This window comes from Rhyacophila brunnea, unplaced genomic scaffold (genome assembly GCF_057557595.1).
Source record: "Rhyacophila brunnea isolate RB1 unplaced genomic scaffold, BYU_Rbru_1.0 scaffold_23, whole genome shotgun sequence".
Lineage (NCBI taxonomy): Eukaryota > Metazoa > Arthropoda > Insecta > Trichoptera > Rhyacophilidae > Rhyacophila > Rhyacophila brunnea.
Window position 1 is genome coordinate 9,170,513 of NW_028232893.1, and position 20,438 is coordinate 9,190,950.

General features: G+C 34.2%; 2 protein-coding genes across 2 annotated transcripts; one reads left to right on the plus strand and one right to left on the minus strand.

Moving 5' to 3' along the window:
* Positions 1-974: 974 nt before the first annotated feature.
* On the minus strand, positions 975-7,457 carry LOC147069447 (phenoloxidase 2-like). Its single transcript, XM_085950807.1, has 12 exons — positions 7,326-7,457; positions 6,228-6,426; positions 5,378-5,480; positions 4,930-5,050; positions 4,476-4,681; positions 3,594-3,846; positions 3,017-3,181; positions 2,468-2,596; positions 2,174-2,370; positions 1,831-1,976; positions 1,449-1,684; positions 975-1,223 (listed from the first exon to the last, which is right to left on the minus strand). Exons 1-12 carry the CDS (start codon positions 7,455-7,457, stop codon positions 975-977), a joined length of 2,136 nt encoding a protein of 711 aa, XP_085806933.1.
* Positions 7,458-9,660: 2,203 nt separating this feature from the next.
* On the plus strand, positions 9,661-19,640 carry LOC147069448 (peroxisome assembly protein 12-like). The gene is made up of 6 exons (XM_085950809.1): positions 9,661-9,667; positions 10,516-10,712; positions 13,069-13,301; positions 15,833-15,980; positions 16,466-16,551; positions 18,209-19,640. Exons 1-6 carry the CDS (start codon positions 9,661-9,663, stop codon positions 18,315-18,317), a joined length of 780 nt encoding a protein of 259 aa, XP_085806935.1. The 3' UTR covers positions 18,318-19,640.
* The last annotated feature ends 798 nt before the right edge of the window (positions 19,641-20,438 follow it).

Consider the following 20,438-nt stretch of genomic DNA (forward strand, 5'->3'; position numbering starts at 1 on the left):
ATGAAAAATTCATGGCATTATTCTATTGACAAATTTAGTATATTTATTGTTAGATACGGGATAATTCATTGGAAAGTCACTATATTAAAAAATGAGTGAAGTAGGCATATGATTAATGTGCAGAAAAAGATTTATGTAGGTAACTTGCCCATTTTTTTTTTTTTGAAATAATTAATTTTCATGATAAAACTGAATGCCATAAATCTAAATTAAAAAAGTATAATTCTACTGTCTTGAATTTTGAATAAAGAATTTTGAAATAAATAAAATTACTGTCAACAAATTGGAAGATTTGATTACAAGAAACAAGAGTTATTATCAAAGATGTTGAAACCTCCTGTAGAGATAGAAAGAGTTAAATGTATGAAATTGAAGAAAAAGGGACCATTAAGGACATATGAAATTAGCTACAAGTGACTGCATTGCAAGCTCTTTTGAAGAAAACTTCACACTTCTACTATGTCAATTATTTGCCAATTTGCAGAGCGTAAAAAAAGACAATCTGTCACTGAGTAGATAAGCCCCTAGTAATACTACACTTTATATTACAGCATTATGATTTAGTTGAAAAATTCTATAAAATTTGTGTAAAACTCTATATAACTGCACTCGAGTAAGTAATCACATTGAACATTAAAAAAATGGCCACCATATTGCATGAATAATAAAATCGTAATGGCAACTGAGCGATGTTCATGTTCGTGATGCTTATCAACGAAACGATGCTTCATGCGTTTGCTAAATAAATTCAAATGTCATGACAGAAATAACGTATAAGGATCCTTCTATTTGTACACAATTTTTTTTGATTATTATGAAGTTGATGATAATATAATTTAAACAAAAATTGAATGCCATAAAAATAATAAAAAAAATATACTGTGTACTGTCATTAATTTTAAATAAAGAATGCTAATATCGGATAATGTTGTGAGGATGAAAAATTGCAGGCAGTTTCAATCATTATGAGTGAGTTACTTCTTGGCAGTTCTCGTGACGGCAGGCGCGGACGGTGCCTTGGCCGGCACGGTCCTCTCTGTAAACTTGATCTTGGTCTCGAAGAGCTTCATGTTGTCTGTGAGGAAGTTCTCAATGTAGGTGACTCCGTCGCGGGGTGCCCTGTCGAATGGGTAGCCCATGGACTTGGTGTCAGGATAACGACGATCCCGCAGGCCGCAGTAACTGGCGGCGTCAGCACATTCACCTTCTTCGTCTTGGTCAATCTGAAAGAATTTGGGAGGTAATTAGAAGTTGAATAGATGGATTGTACCGCATTTTGTGCCCTTAAACCAAATATGCATATTATTATGTTATTGAAAAAACAATAACATTCAACCAGACATTAAATGACGTTTTTCAAACGTATATAATATTATTTTCAACACTAAGTATCATAACATTCTTAAATGTTGTCAGTATAGAATAAAAAAAATATCATTATTAATCACCTTGTCAGTAGTGTGATCCGAAATCATCACGAACACATAAACGGGCATGCCCTCTGGTTTTCCCCTGGGAACAAGCATGTTATGTGGCCATCCGCAGCCGCAGAAGTTGAACTGAGCCTCCTTCTCCGATCCTGCTACACCACGGTCTTCATCCAGGTTGCGGTACGTCCTCTCGAATGGGATCGTAACCGAGGAGTCGATAGACTGACGGGTAATGGTGTTAATGCCGGGTTTCACTGCAAGTTTTAATTCAGATTATTCTTTATATGCATAAAATATGAAACATTCACAAGAAAGTATGTATTTGAATATGAAACAGGGTCGCAAACATTATTTTGAAATTCAACTGTATTGTTGAAAATATTATGATTTCAAAGCTTACATGACACGACGAATTTGTCCATTTCAACCATCAACTGCGACATCTCCCTCATCAAGAATGGCTGCCCTCTCTCGTTATATTTGGGGCCCATAAAGATGCGGCACGTTCCCATCTTTTCAGCGTTGGTCTCATTGTTGACATCAAAGCTGAAAGCATACATTATTTTCAATAGTTATATTTTTATCGTGATTTACAAATGAATATAAACCATGAAAATTAACCGCCCCCCTGCATTTGGTAGACTTTCAAAAAGTCAATCTAGCAACTCAATGCTGACGATTATTATTTTGAGAATTCATTAATAAGAATAGAATGCCTTGTTTCCCGTGTGTATATAACTCACTTGTATGTGAATGCTTCGTGTTGTAAATGGGTGAATCGGGCAAATACGGAGCCTCTCGGAGTGAAGTCCATACCACGGGAGAGATTGATGTCGCTCTCCTGCCAGAAGGTCTGGAACGTGCTGGCATCTTCTCCCTTGTACGCATCGCTGTTCAGTTTAATGTCCAAACTCTTGACCTTGACTCCCGCATAATCCAGCTGTGAATAAATAAAAAAACAATGTATTATGCAAATACTGGCATTTGTTTGGGAAAAACAATATGATAACTGAAAAAATTTGGAAATGCAATCTTACCCTCTTGGCGGAGTATCTTGGCAGGCTTCCCTTGAATCGCTGGAAAATGTCATCGAGATACGCATGCCAACGGTAGAAAGCAGGATCACGCATAGCTGTTGCAAAGTCACCCATCACTCCAAACGATTCCTAAAATTAATAACAATAAATAATGTTTAACAATTAGACTGATTAGAAGTAATCACGTTTATCTGATTACAGCCACTGGTAGGTGTATGAACCCAACAGTGGTTGGTAGAGGTCACAGCCACAATTCAGGTATTCATATCAGTACAAGAAATATAGTCTGCATCGTGTGACTGCTACCAGTAGCATCCAAAAGTGTCTGCTGTAGTCCTTGGTCAATATTTCCCATAATTCTTTACATATTGCAACTAAGTGTTTATTAAATTTTTCACGTATCGAAAACTTGTTTTAATACTGACATTATCAGTGATTGTATCGGTGACTAGTCAAGCTATACTGGGTACTTATGGCTCTTGAAGGGGTCATCAGTTTCTACCAATACTAGGTCAATCCTCAAAGTATAAGAATGATAGCAATATTTACCAAATGCAGATGCTGCGGATCGTGAGAGAAAGCAAGTAGCACATGTCCCATGTTGTGAAGATCTCCATACAGGGCTCTGTTAACCGTCAGTGTCGATGACTCCACAATATCTCCGAGGACGTCAATGCCCTCTTGTTCACTCAGAACGACTCGTGTACCATCAGGCTGAAATTGTTTTAAATTCAGATTATTTAAATATTTTTTATATTAGCAGGTTGTTGTGATACATTCAACAACAGATCTGTGGGACAGGGGCAAAAGTTTTTACATTACATTTTAACAAAAATAACATTTTAATTCTACGAGTACTAATTATCCTCTTTTATGGGAGTAATTGATTTTGTCATAGCATGTCAAAACATGTCAGAGCATACGTAATCAATACTTATTTGATATAAATAAGTAATATCAATGAACTTCTATGTTACAACATTTTCGAAACTCCGATGAAATCATGCAATTATCTCAGCTGCATTAAAACTTACACAAGTAGTTTTGTCCCAGAAACAAAGAACAAATATGTCGTCCCATTTTAGACAAAATATCTCAACATGACACATGACATTTCTTTACACACCTTGACGACAAATCCTTCTTCAATTGCTTCCATGATTCTGTCCCTCCACCTCTCAAGATCAGCCACATCCAACCGGATGTTATCCACCTCCCTAATGACATCCTGAAGAACAGTATTGTCGGCGCGCGCCGGCCATCCTCTGCCAGCAATGTGGGAATCCAGCTTAGAGAAGTAGCCTTCGATGATCGGTTCGCGGAGATTGCTCAATCGTTTCACACGGTTCAGGTTGACTGACATACGTTCGAAATTGTATCTGAAAACAAAGAATGTTATATAGTAAAATTTTCACTACCGAATAGCCGTTTCAAAAGTCAAATACTGTTATATTTAACCGGTTTTAGCGAGTTTTCTCACTCTATGACGCCGTGTTCGACAGGCCGCACATACAAATTTCGCAAGTTATCTCGTCCGACTATAAACTCAAATTACTAGCCACTGTCGATTGATTTGCATAATCTAAAAAATTAATCACACAGTGACATCTGTTTGAATAATTATGTAATACTACGACTCAAATTATCGGTATTACAGCGATTTTAGTAAGAGCTCTACATTCAATGTGTGTCATTAAAAATCTGCGTCCTGTCAGATACTGCCATAGTAATAATATCATGAGGCATAAAAACTCAATAAACATTGTATGAAATGTTGGCTTATAATTTTATGGGATTATAGACACGTGTCCTTTCTACACGTCTCAAAAAATTAAGTTAATTCACATTCACTAAATATTTATTAATTTGAAATTTCATTAACTATTCGAATTACAGCAAATTTTGAATTATTATTTGCAATTTGTCTGTAAAAACATAGACAAAGTAATCAAATTCATAGTTGAGTGAAGGACTGAAACGTGTGATATTAGTGAAATAAATGTTTTACCTAGCAAGAACCTGGTGGTGCATGTAATAGAACAATTCTCCTCTCCTGTCTTTAGCCACGATGGTCCTGTCGGTCACATAGTTGGGGTACACCAGATGCCAATGCCAGTGGTGAAGGTTGATGCCCAAATCCTCACGGAAGTATGCCACTCGGTGTTCAATGTTGGTATCTGAACCGGTGTTGTCACGGGGCACTTTAATCGGCTCCTACATAGTATATAAACATCAATATGAACATATTCCTAGCGATCAGGATAATACATAGTTTTACATTCTACATAGTTTACTGTGAAATGTTCTAATAAGTGTTTTGACATCATTCTATTTGCGTGTTGATTCAATCGATATATTAAGTACCTACCTAACAAGTTTTGTATCTTTGGATGGGCTTGCCAGTTCGTGTATTAAAAATAAAGGAATATTTAAATAAGATTAAATGTTTTGAAATTAATTACCCAAGTTCCTTTGGGTCCAACGGAGACCTCAGCCCTAGCCTTTACAAGGGTTCGGCTGTCAACGTACTTATCCGGGAAGGTCTCTATGAAATTGGGCAGGTAGATTTTCTTCGTGTCAGCCCTGAAAAAAAGTGATTTTAATATTTATCTACAGTACAAAATTCTTTTTTACCATGGATCTAAACACATAAATAGTGAGTTCACACCCATAACCAATAGATCAAGATACAAGATCTTTATGACTTCTGCTTTACAATGGCACAACAGTTATTAACTTAAATATACGCATAGTTATTGGTTAATTTCGTGCAGGTGGCTAAATTGGTCAAGCACATTCGCTGAAATCAGTTGCATGTGGACCCAGCACTTATATTTTTTCAAGATTGTTTCTATTAGGTGTTTCCGAATTATGTGATTTAAATATAAACAATAGACAATAATTAATTACCTATGCAACATGGCCACAGACAAGGAGTAGTTGTACATAGCTGCATTGATCCTCGGACGAGCGTACACAGCCCACGACATCAACTCATCTCCGTCACGAGCCGCTGAAAAGTTTTTAAAGACAGTTCGTAAAATATTTCAATAACAAAAGAATGATTTTCAATGGTTTGCAGATTAGCAATCGATACACGTCTATAGATGGATGTATATTTGATGAAATTTTTCGCAGAGTAAAGCTAGGCTGGAGTGCTTTTGGCCGCCTGAATAATGTCTTCAAAAGTGACCTACCACTGTGCCTAAAGCGCAAAGTGTTCAACCAGTGCGTGCTTCCTGTTATCACATATGCGTGTGAAACATGGACCCTAAGTAAAAGAGAGATCCAGAAACATAGAGTAGCACAACGTGGTATGGAGAGGTGCATGCTGGGCATAACGCGAAATGACAAAAAGAGGAATCAGTTTATAAGGAAGCAGACAAGGGTTTGCGATGTAATAGAGTTTATTAAAAGCCTTAAATGGAGATGGACAGGACTCATAGCTCGAAGAAGAGACAATCGTTGGACAAATCTAGTCATCCAGTGGTATCCAAGAAGTACAAAACGTCTGCAAGGTAGACCTAGAGACCGCTGGATCGATGAAATGATAAAGTTCTGCGGAAGTACGTGGCAACGCAATGTACAGGACCGAGAGAAGTGGAAGCAGCTTGAATAGGCCTTCATCCAGCAGTGGATAGACTCAGGCTGATGATGATGATACATTACATAATCAGTTTGCAGTAATAGTTGAAAAAGTATGTATTTAAAATGTTACTTATAAAAACATTGCTAAAAAATAGGTCTGTGTGTTACTTACCCATGAATATATCAATAAGCTTGGCAGCCATCTTCTTGTGCTGCGGTATGAAGAGAGAGAAAGGACTCATGAGTCCCAGCTGCCTCGGGAAAGACAAGTCTGGTTTCCGGACATTGGAGATATCCAAATGGACTGCGTCCGGATTTTCCTTGTCGAAATTGGTGGCTAAGGAAGTCACCGCATCTAGGTCGCCTTGCAACTGAATAATTAAGAACATCAGGAATTTTATTCCAGAATGGCTAAAAATTTAGTAACTATATAGGTCATAGTTACAGGTATAATACTATTTCCGTGTATGGCATGATGTTGTATGTTGATAGGTATGTCTAAAAACATCTATTCTCAGGGCAGCTATTTGTACGTTTGGCTTTCTGTGATATGTCAGATTATTATGTTTTTGGATAATTAAAATTTTAGTAAAATGCTTGTAAATTCTTAACAAACTAAAATTTAAAAACATTCCTGATTTACCACAGAATACCAACCTTACAAATAGTTGCCCTGAGAATGAATGTTTTTAGACTTATCAACATATTCAAACACGAATTTTAATGGCAGTATTAATCATAAACAAATGTTAAAAGAAATCGGAGAGAAGATGGAATTTATTATACATGGAATATAAGAAAACTTAATTTCCGGAAATCTCTTCTTCTCTGTCGTTCCCACATGACTGACTACCTTGAAATTCTGTCATATTCTGAGATAACAAGACTTTCCACACCTCTCAATCCTCTGCTTCTCTCATGGCAGTGGATCAAATTGCTTTACATAGGGTTTAATTGAATTTAAAAAAAACTAACTAATACCACCTACAATTATTTGTATTCTAAGTTCAATGAAAACAAATAAGTATGAGTGACAAAGTTTGGTGTGCACTATTTATGTCAGATCTCTACAACCTACTTCCACCTTTCGTCACTGATATGAAGACAGAACAGTATTTCAAAACTATAGAAAACAAACTGAAACATAATACTTTAATTATGTACGGACTTAGTTACAAAGATTTTTAAAGTAATTTTATAACTGGTCAAACAAAATTTATCAAAGCATTAATTGAAATATTTAAATCGATTGAAAATAAATAAAACTCACCAAATATTCAGTCGGGATGTTCAAAATGGTTTCATCGTCACCCTTGGGAGTGAAGATGGGTTCAGTAGGCCTGTCGAACAACAGAAGAAGATCTTTCAAATTCTTTTCCTTAGACACTGCCTTGGCTGCCATTTTGAAAGAGAGCTGAACGATTCAACGAAACGCTGAATTTAGCAAAACTTAAACTGTTTGAAGCACAGAAAGCTTATGGTACCATTGTCTGTGATTTGAAAGTATTTATATTAAAATCAAACCATTGAATTGCATGGGAAATTTTTGCACACTGTAGACTTTAACATTTTTTGCTTTTAGCACTAAATCTCATTTGACCACAACTTTTGTGCTTAATTACTATCATTGTTTGTTTATTTTTTGGAGCCCTTACAGTTTCTTATCTGAGTTAAGATTAAGATAACTGATAAGGGATGTAAACCATTTAGTTGATAAGGTTGTTTTGTATAACATTTAACACTAATTGTTTTTTTTTTCCTTTCTTTTACACCTAACAAGATGGCATATTGATACTTATTTTGTCATGGATAGTACCTAGACCAGGGGGGGGCAAACTGCGGCCCGCGGGCCGCATGTGGCCCGGCGGGTAGTTTTTTGCGGTCCGCCATCATTAATTGTACTTCTGATTACGTATAACTTTTTTATATTTTTAAAGAAATATTGACAATAGATTAAAATTTGAAGAATTTGTTGTTTCGTAAATGTATTATCTCAGTACGTCTTCCTTGCATCTCGTCTCACACTATGTAACCACTATTTTCTACGTTGAACATCGTGACACATTTAAATACTATACATAACTACTTAAATACGTTTAACTGCGCGTTGCAAGGAAAAAAAATATATGCCCGTGATATGGTAAAAAGTTTGAATGGATTTCAATTAAAACTCAAGTTATTCCTTTGACAAATATCGAATAACAACGTGGACCACTTTCCAACTTTGAAGTTGCTGAATATATCAGAATATAAATTTGAAGAATATGGTAAAATTATTAAAGCTCTGAATGACGATTTTTAACAAAGATTTGGTGTCTTCCGAAAAATTGAGACAAGTTTAGCAATAGTACGCGATCCATTTTCAATATATATTGATAGTGTACCGACGGAGCTACAACTTGAGATTATTGATCTGCTGTGTGACACTGATTTAAGAGAATTGCATCGTCGTGAAGAAATCTCCAAATTTTACAATGCCCTTAATTCAGACAAATTCGACCAACTTAAAGATTATGCAAGAAAAATGTTCGTTATTTTTGGATCAACCTATATATGTGAACAAACATTTTCGATCATGAACCTCAATAAAAATTCTTTACGATCAAATATCGCCGATGCCCTAAATGGGCAGTTTTGAGAATATCAACTACAAAATTAACACCTGAATTTAAAAAAATGTTAAAAAATGTACAACCGTTTCATTCTTCTCATTAATTTTTTGTAATGTTTATTTTTCGTGATAATAAATAGTGTATATCTAAAAATGGTATTTTACTTGCGGCCCGCCACTCATTTTGAATTCTTGAATTTGGCCCTCCATCTAAAAAGTTTGCCCCCCCCTTACCTAGACCTTTTGTGTCATTGTATTGAAAATTAAATAACAGAATAAAATTTCACTCATATCAACAAACAATATAATATTGTGCTATCTTAAATAGCCAGAAGGGGTCCCGGCTTCCTCTAACATTACCTATCTCTATCCTCAGTGACGTCCCGTGGTGGTAGGCGGTTCATGCTTAGGGGCGGCACATTTTAAAGGGTTGCAAACGAAGGAACGAACACGAATATTACAACTTTTGAGAGCAATGTCAGTTTTCCACAAACCAGACGATTCAGTCGATTAGTGCTGACATCCTCGTTTAAAAAATAATGGAAGCATATCTTGCAATCGTAGAAAATTTGGTTGACGAAAATTAAAATTAATGAAAAATTAAAATGGTTTGACGAGATTTATATACTCTTCAATACGGTCATGCAGTATAATTACCTAAGGCATTATGGTGAGTCTTTTATCTTTTCCTTTTTAATTGCCACCAAATTAAATTAATATTATTTTTGTCTATCGCACTTGACAGCAGTATAAGTGTTTTATATGTCTTTCATTGTGTTAAAACATTGCTTGCTGTTATAATTTTTTAAGTAAGTGGATGATGGTGTGATGAGAAGATTAGTGAAGAACTGAAGTATGTTTGTTGAGAGCGGTTGCGTGTTTATTTGACGGATTGACACAAGTACAGTGATACAATGATAAAATGATAACAGCGACATAGATATTTTTGGCCGAGGCATGATGGTACAGAGTGACAGTTCTCTACCAAGATAAAATGTGGAGTGAGATATTTTTTCAATCGTGATGGTCTATTTATTGAACTCCTCACGATTTAATAATGCTTACACTGAGTATCCCATGCCTTGGGATAAATGCATTCTAACATAATAAATATTAATAACATTACTGTGGTAAAAGTTTTTATTTGCAAATGGTAATTAGATTCATGTGAAATTTGTATGCTAAAATGTATGTACTAAACGGATTTTATTTTTCGCCGTCCACGTTTCGTACTAAGTAAGCATTAACTGATATGCCGATGGTTTGTGAAAAATGTATATAAAAATAATTAAATAATATTTCCACGATCGATTCTTATGTCACAGATTTTGCTGACAATGCTTGTTCTCACAGGACTCGTTGATCACCAAACTAATAATAATTGTCTATTATCTAGTAATGTTGTGTGCTCTTTAACTGAATAAACATCGACTACCTCATGGAATAACACACCAACTCAAAATAGTGTATTTTGTTTTTTTGAGTTATTGTTGCATAGAAAAAAATTCCACACAGCCAATTTTTTTTTGGATTTTTTTCTCGAAGAACACCCAAAATACTGTTTAAAATAATACTCGTAAGAGTATAGTAGAGTTATGATTATACAACATTTTTTGTAATATCTTAAATAACATGAAACAATAATCCACCTGTGTTGGTATCACAAGTTATTGTTATTATTTTTTAAGATATAAATTGTAATTTAAATAATATTTGCATAAAATAAACGGATTTTGCTACACATTTTTTTGATTGGTTTTTTTGCTCTCCTGAAAAGTTGATAATTTAGAGTTAGTGTGTTATTCCATGAGGTAGTTGACATGATACATTGAATTAAAACTCTTTACAGCAGCATCGTTTGCTGAATCCTTCTACGGCCTGCAGCGGTTTCCACTCAGGTCGCAAATGTTCAATAACAGCCACCTGCCAGCCAGAGAAGAGAAGATCTCGCTATTTCTGCTAGTCGTGTTTCCATACCTCAGGCAGAAACTAGACCAGCTGGTGGAGAAGTACAAATTACAGGAACTTGATGGATTGACTCCTAAAGTATGCTTATATGTGACATTTAAACTTTTAATTTCTCAGAAACATAACTATTAGAAAAACAATTGTACCCAATAGGACATAAACCTATATTTATGGTAATGGATTACAATACATATACAGTTGAACTTGGTTATTACCAAGAAGATGGGACTGACTGAACTTGACCGTTATACGCATTACTCATTATATTGTTGTATAACATTTTTCATGCCACATTCTATTTAAGCATAAAACATAAAAAATCTGAAAACCATCATAAAAATCCCCGGAACAAGCATGGCATTCATAAATTACAAAAGAAGTTGTTTATTGTAATGAGCTGCCGGCGCTGGTAGGTACCTACTGACTTCATAAAGCTTGGATTTTTTACATACAATTTCAACCATATGCGTGGATACTTTTTGAATGTTGTCGGCAAAAACACCAATTAGGTACTTAGACACTTAACTAGTGTCATAAATGTAATCCGATCCCGGCGGCATCGGTATAATTAACTGCCCGATCGGATTTTATTGCTTAGGGTCGAAAATGTTGTTTTTAAACGATTTACACATTAACAGTTTTGCTCGGTATACCCTCTGAGAAGCTCGTTATAAAAGTGAATAAATGTATGGAAAAAATCATAAACTGAAATGTCAATGAATATTTCCTCATTACATCCGAGATCTAGCTATTTCCATGATCGTAATAACCGAGTTCAACTGTATGTGAGTACCATTTAGTACAATTTTTTCCAAGATTTTTGCCTACCGTAAAGTGGGGTTACTTTGATCGATATTGATTTTATATTTACTATATTTTGAAAACCGACTATAGGAATAGACTGAAAAAATAATGTAAATATTGCATTATAAATACCAACCGAATAATAATATTAAATTGAAATTTTAACGAATACGTATTGAAATAAAAAATAAAATGTACCCTATCAAAGTCACACCATGGGGTGGGGCTACTTTGATACCTATTTTTTTTATGCTTTCATTAGTTTATATGTGGGACTTCAAATCCATCCCTATATTTCATTTTTTTTTTCAATTTTTTTTTCAGGAGTTACAAGCTACATTAAATAAAATAAAAATGTGAAAACGTATTTTCAATCAAAAAAATAAGCAAAAAAATGTACAGATTTGCATTATAGCATTTATTCATCATGTTATCAAAAAAGTACAGGGTAAACAACAAAGATCTAGGAAAATTTTTATACGAGACCAAAATTACAATACAAAATAACCAATAAAACTTAAAATCATACAATTTGAACTTAGTTTTCTTTTGTACTGTCGCACCATCTTATTCTGAAATTAAAAACATGGAAATTAAAAAAAAATCACAAGAATATTCTTAAAATTTAGCAACTACACCATCTTCAGTATAGGTATTAGGTGTGGGGGCGACTTTGATACCCCGTATCAATGACGCCCCATACTCTAAATCAGTATGTTACACAAAAGTGTACTTCACCTCAATAAATTTGAATTTAAAATATGAAAAAGAAATAGTGATATCACTATAGTATTTAAATAATCATTGGATTACTACGATGATAATAAAAGGGTACTCACATTTTATAGCTCTTCAAATAAGACACCAAATTCACCTTGATGTTTACGGATTCCGATATACAACAAATCGGACACTTAATTACCGTATTTGTAGTTTGACAGGTAGACCATAGATATATCTTTTAAAATAGACCGGTAACTTATAATTATACCGTTCCGGTGGGTACTGTGTTGCCAATTTCAAAATCATTTTCAAAGTATCAAAGTAGCCCCTCGATTTCAATGTCGCCCCATTTGACGGTATATGTATCTATGTTTCTGACATTTTTCCAAATTATGTACGTTCAATAAAGGATGTTTTGCCACATTTGAAAGTCAATACAAGTCGATGAAAGGCAATCAGTGTCCATGACTCAAGACATAATAATATAATTTAAAAAAAAACATTGAAAAGTCGAGTTTAAATGGGAATCTAACTCGATATATAGCGCCTGTAGTCATTACAAGGAACTGAGAAGAGTAGATTGAGCTTGAGGAGGTCTTCGTCTTGGAATGTATTGAAACATACTGATAATAAAGGAACTATAGCACCTGTTCACATGCATGGATTTACTTGCACCATAGTGTGTATTTTAAACTATCGCGATAATAACTGTTTACACGTAAAAGCGACGACAGTCTCGCCAATCTCATTCTTTAAGTTATGTTATTTTGACAACGTTATTGATGACTGAACTGAAGAAACTGATATGATAAATTTATACCTGATCGATTGCAGTGAATTGGCTATTGGTTTCATCATGATGCTATCGTAACTGAGTCATCACTTTGATTATCCTTTGTTTTTTCAGAATTGGAAAGGCATCTATCAAAAGCTGCTTGTCAAAATTCATGCATCGTTCCACTTTCTATATGAATCGGTCTGCATGATTCAATACTTGGCGTACATGTCGGGTAGATCCGTCAGTCACTCGCCACTGCTAAAAATCGCGTCACTCACCTTAAACTATCAACCTAACAATACCGGAATTGAAGATAGAACGTGGTCGGACTTCTTTGGCGATTTGAGGAGTGGTAATATCAAGTAAGTCAAAATCAAATATGTCGAAAGAACTTATAGAGACGGAAATTGTGGCAAAAAAGAGTCTTCTGATCTAATGATTAGGTTAGCTACAAGTGACTGCATTGCAGGTTCATTTGAAGAGAAATTCACACTAATTGTACAATGAGATTTGTTTGCCAATTTTCAGGGCCAAACACAGGCATAAAACGTCTCGTGGAGAGATACTCCCTTGTCAGTTTTATATAGACAGCCAAAAGCAATACATTGACCATTATTATCATCTGAAACGCTGATAAAAGCATAAGTAGGTTATGTAAACAATACAACAGACTTCAAACCAGAATGCGAGTCACAATTTTGTTTTTGGGGCTGGCAATAGAAGAAGAATATGAATACAATCGTTCGATTCGCCTTTAAAATTCCTGAAATGAAATACCTATAACACCCCTATCTAGAGTTCAAATTCTTAGGTCAAAATGCATATTACGTAACTTTAAGTTAATAACAATTAATCCAAAGATGTAAAAGATACTGTGTAGCACTTTCCGCTCCTCTAAGCCCAACATATTCTCTATGGTTTCCGAACCATACATGACAAATTAATGTTTTGTACAAGTTGCAATTTTAATTGTCGGTTCAATGCAATGACATTATTAATGGACGACGCACTCAATACAGTAGCTAGCAAGTAAATTCGCATGTATAGGTAGACGTCACGCAATTTCCATTATGCGATATCACGCATCGGGAATATATAGCAATATGACCTTTATTGTAATGGCGTTAGAGCAGTGTTTCTAATATCAATGTTTATTTGAGCGAACCCGTTCGAACCGAACCATTCGGCAGACCCAACAAAATGCATCAGGAATTTATAGCAATATAACCTTTATTGTAATGGTGTTAGAACAGATTATGCCAATCGGCAGACCCGACAATAAAGTGAGTGTCATTTTCTTTTCCAGATGATTCGTCCATATTAATGTCATTGGTTCAATGCCATGAAACGTAGCACCTTCATTGGATTGAAGCGACATTTACTGCCTGACACAATATTCTTTTATTAATTTAAATTTCTAGTCCAGTCTCACTTTTAACCCTTTATAGGGCAAAGCACTTTTTTTCTTCATTTCAAACCGATCTCTATCATTTTGCATCAGATATTTAATATCTTAAAACAATTTCAATATCAAAATAAAAAATATCTATCAGAATTTTGGAAAATTTATTTAATTTAATTTATGATAGTTTTTTATCAACCAGTGCCCATTCAGGTATTTTTTTTGATATATTTTTTTCAAATAAAATAAAGAAATAATGGTTGTACATATTATTTATTTAATCATAAGAAAATTTACAATTCAATTTAATTTTTTTTTACACCCATTTACGTAATACTTTTCAAAACATAGTATGCAAAGCGGCACGTTACATTGCTTACAAAAATAAGATGTGCGTTTTGACTCTCTAGCCGTACTACAATAAGCACATCGACAGACTTTTTTTCTTGGATTTACTCATGATGAACTGAAATAAAAATAAAACATATTATCGTAACAGTACCTACCTACCTACAACATTACCATATTACGAAATGACCGAGAAAAATGGAGTATGATGGGGGAGGCCTTCATCCAGCAGTGGATAGACCTCGGCTGATGATGATGTTACTTCTACAGTCAAATATAATACAATGCAATGCAATACAATCCCATGAAAGTTGCCATATTGATAGTAATTGAGTATTTTAGCATTCAATTGATGCATAACTAACAAAAAAACACCATTTCTTCACGGATATTTTGAAAACTTTTCCGATCCCAAATATTTTGAGTAAAAATAAAATATATTCATGATAGTATACTATATTCACAATAAAATATACCTATGCACAGCTGCCTAAGCCGCTTTTTTATGTTTAAAATAATTCTAGAAGTTAGTCGTGCAAATTGAAAGTTTGAGGTTATGTACTTCCCGCTTGGAAAAAGAATGATAAAACAAGTAAATAGAGTACTTGTTTCATCGTTCTATTTCCAATTAAAGTTCCAAGTAAAAAATATAATGTCGATAAATAAATGCATAATAAATAATTATGTACATACTTTTTTTTCACAAAACATAATATAAATGGGAAAAAATGACTTGCAAAGTCAAGTGTCACTCGCAAATCCGTCGAGTCGCGACCGCAAACGCGCAATGGCCGATACATCGACCAATCGTTGAATTAATGTTTTGCGAGCGATTGACGTACACTTCATATTAGATGGTTTATTTCGTAACCAGATAACGTTCTCGACAACGTCTTGAAGCACTAAGGTTGATATTTCCATGTTTAGTGTATGATATTTAGTGGTCGATAAATAAACCGTTTTTGACCTTTGCCTTATAAAGGGTTAATGGAGAACCCCGGGTACAGGAAATTGTTGACGTTTACACGTCCCTGAAAGTATCACAAAATCTCTCCGACCCTCTGGATGCAACCATTAACAGAGAGTCCTAGTGTGCTGGCATTTCATCAAAATCCACAAATACTTATAATATTGATTTTTCAGTTCTGCCATAGTGACTTTTGGAATGGTCGGAACTGTAATAGTGCGCTCCATGGAAATCGGAGCGTTCTTCATTCAATTCCTCAAGTGGTGGGAAGATAGAGGGCCGCACATGGAAGCCACCACGCTGCCCATCCCAGAGCCTCCGAAAGTAAATATTATTACACATTTATCTAAATACGTACTACATACTTACGTGCAGAGAAAACCATATAAATCACTATTTGTTTTTACATATTATGAGGTACCTATCTATTTCAATATACCGATATGTACACAGTTCATGGTAAATAAAGGTTTCAAGCTTAAATGATTGGTTTTAATGTCAAATTCTTTTTAATTTACCTACGCATTTTTAATATTATTACCACTTGTTTTTATCATTTTAATTTACTGGTTTATGTAGCAATTTAATTATCGTTTTAAAAAATTACACTCGTTTTTGTTAGATTTTATTCGATTTGTTAGATTTTATTATTAGAAGTTATAGATAATTACATTTAAATATGTACGTATTATTTGCTAGATTTTGACCATTTTTAGATTATCTTATCGATTTTGATAAATAAACGGCTCAACTGCTTTTCTTTTTATTACTTGATTACGTTGTAGATTAATGATTGACTATTCCAACAGGCGGACATTCGAGCATCGCAATACATGAACAGGTGTCCAATATGTCTACAGACTTGGAAAATACCAACAGCATTGCCAGTATCGGGGTAAGATATTTCCTTAATATAAATATTTCCTTAGGGCCTAGAATTAGAATTTTTTACTTTCCAAATAGAATACCGAAGTTATATACAGGTGTCCGATATGTCCACAGACTTGGAAAATACCAACAGCATTGCCAGTATCGGGGTAAGATATTTCCTTAAGGTGATGATACATCAGTGAAACGGCAAATAATTTTCAACTATAGGCGCAACGAAATTTTGGACTCGCTCGCATTCTGAGAGAGAACGTCGAGCTAGAAACACGTCACTTTGTTTCGTGATGGCGACGGGCGGATTAATTCTTAAATCGTGTAAAGATGACTAAAAACGTTACCCATTTACTTTAAAAAGAAAACATGTCAATGAATATATTATTATTGTTACTAATAGAACAATAAACAGAACATAAAATGGACGTATGTTGGATTTATATGACAAATTATATTTTGTTTGGCATGCGTCATTTGCACCCGCAATCCGCGCATCGCCTAGTCACGATCTTTTTAGACCGTGCCTCAACTGAGGTACAACCTTAATATAAATATTTCCTTAGAGCCTGATGCATAGAATACCGAAGTTATATAAAACTACCTAATTAAGAACGATGAAAGTAGAATGGCAGATAAACAAAACAGTGACTAACATGGCAATGTTGCTTCCCGCAATTAGGCGTAATGCACACTGAAATTTAACTCAACATGAACATAGCCATAAACCATAACTGCCTGCCATGTTGCAAGTCGCTCCCTCGCACACAGCCATGACAATGATGTAACGCAATATTCTTCTCAAAATGAATAAATGTCATTGTATATCAGACAAAGATACAGCGATTTTGTATTGGTGTTTAAGAGAATAAGAAGGCGGAAATATTGGGTATGATATGATGGCCACCGTTTAACATTCTTGCTCTATCATGATCTGACACTAACAGGCCCCCCGGGATGGCGCGACATTTAGATTAAGACATATTCAAGTTATTCCCGAGAAAAGAGACTATATTTAGAAAATATTTTCTAGCTGATTTCATTTATTTTAAGCATACCAACATCTAATAATTGCGTTACCGAATGGGTATTTTATCAGATGAATTTAAAATGGTCAGATGAAAAATCAGAATGTGTTCTATTAAGTTGATAAAATCGGAATTACTTGTACAATTCAACATGTGCTGAAAGAAACTCTTCAGGAAGTAAAATCTTCAGCCAAATCAGTACAAATTGGCGAGTGGTGAAAAAAATATAGTTTAATACTATTATTTTGATAGTTAAAGAGTTTTGTAGTTTATGGTGTGTCATTTATGATTATAGAGATGAGCATTTGAAATATTGAACTAAGTTTTTTAGGTTGTCCGCTTTTTGCTCCAAAATCCCGATTTTTTTATTTCACATGGTAAAAATCTCGATTTGGTAAAATAATTATCTGGCAACGCTGATTAAGTTACATATGTTTTATGAATGCAAGGAAAAGGGCATAGACAAATTCGATGTGTTGCAGTCGAGACGAGTTTTTATGTACAATCTAGCGAGTGTTACCATCAACCTTAATAAACTCAATTTTTTTATTCCTGGGGGTGGTCCGGACGCGAAAACCCCCCCTTGAGTGTGCTCCTGTACAATACACTGGCTCGTAGGTACAGATATAAATATTTTTATTCCAGGTATGTCTTCTGCTACAAGTGCATAGTGAGACACCTGAACAACGACAGCCGATGTCCAGTCACTAAGTACCCGGCCCGCATAAGTGATTTAACAAGAATTTACACTTAAAATACTAATGGGAAGTGGAAAAATACTCAATTATCATGTTTGTGGGTGTTATAAATGTAAGAATTATTGTTCCTGTTCTGACCAGAGCTGTGGAACCCCTACATGTTTTAAAAGTTGGGTTCAAATGAAAAAAATCATAACGGGTTCATTTCTGGTTCGGTTCCCTGCTCCGGTTATAACAATAGTTCTTGAATACTTCCTGATTCACATTTGATATGTGAATAAAAGCTTTATGTTAATTGCATACATTCCTATTAAATTTAACATTTTTATTCATGAATGAATATTTTTTTTATGGAAATTTCATGAGGGAATATCAATGAGAAAAATGTAACTACATTAGGGGTCGTCTATATATAACGTCACGCCCCAAGAGGGGGAGGTTTACTATTTATGATGGGAGGTTAGAGGGGTTGTGGAAAAACCAACAAAGTAGACTCATTTTTTTAAAGAATAAATCGTCACTGTTCTGGCAAAAGACACTAATTCGAAAAAATGACATGTTGAGTTAGTTATACTAAAATGTTCATTATTTCAAACTTTACCGTCTGGAAACCTTCTTAATAAATAAACAGTCTTTATTTTAAAGTCATCCTTTTTACAAATACTTAATAAACTCACATGATAGACCATTTCAAACATTTTAACAACTTCAATGTCAAATTACTCAAAACTAGTATTCTCCAGTTAGTGTGTTCTGCCAGAACAGAGATGAAATGGTTTCTTTTTTAATGAATTGGGGGCGGGGATTCAAAAATATCACATGTTTTTGTGATGAAGTGTGATGATGAGGGGAGCAGTGGCGAGGGGTGGAGGTAGGGTGTTAAGATTCAACATAAAAAGTGTACACTAAATTTGTATATACATAAATCTAAATGCTTCGACGGTTTCCAAGGTAATAATAAATAACTTACTTTATCCAGTGATTATGTTTGTATCATAAAAATTTTGTTAGTTAGTTTTTTCATGGAGGTGTTAAAACCTACTATGTGACAAAATTGTTATTTATGGGAGTTAAAAAATTGTTCAATAACCACAAATATGATACAATTAGTCTGTTAATCACTTGATCTCTCTAAATAACATGTCATCGAGTATTTGTAATAGTTTCGATATGATTACTACATACATAAATTGGAAGTATTAACAGTCTAGCATTACTACAGTCTATTACAGTGAGCATGTTTAATTGGTGGTTTCTACTATTATTAAAAATAACATATTGACAAAATTGTCACATCACAGGTTTTAACAGCTTGATAACAATCTGTAAAATAAAATATGTTCAGGGGGGTAGTTTTATATTTTATTAAATAACATTTAAATAAACAATTTTTTATTTATTTCTTGTCATTTTAACACTGAGTTATTCAGAAACTCTTATTGTATCTGTGTATTATTTTAATTCTAACACTTGGCATTATGAAGAATGAATTTAGAGAGATAGTCAGCACTTTTGTGTGTAAACAGTTATCATGGCGATAGTTTAATTTATACGTTATTGCTTGCGGTAAATCCATGCATGTGTACAGGTGTATAATGACCGTATATAAAATTCTTGTCACCGCTGTAATAATGTAATGTGTAAGTCAAACATCATTAATGTATCACATAACAGGTAAGGTCTGATGGTTTGGACAGGAAACAAGTAAGAGTGGTCACAGCGATACAACAGGCGCAATCTAAACACTGTCGGCTATAGCAACCATAGACAATAAATATAGTAGCCTACTTCTTGCACAGGGGATGAAGTAGGATCTGCCCACCTTCAATCTTAAGCTTAAAGGTTGTTTTTTAATTAATTGGTTGTTTGTATATTATTAAATTGGTTTTGCAGTGAACTACTCGTAAGTAGAATTGATTGTTTTTACCGAAATGCATTAATGACCGACAAAATATGTCATCATTCAACATTGTGTTGGCATTGTAACAAATGAAGCATATCAAATAATTGAAACAAATAGGTTATGTTTATAATAATTATATATTTATTAAAATTAGATCATTTCAAGAGACAAGCGGGTGGTCGGTTTAAATCTAATATTATTCAATTACATAATTTTCATTGTCATAAATATTCCATACAACAAATTTCAAATCAGAATACAATAATAATGTGTG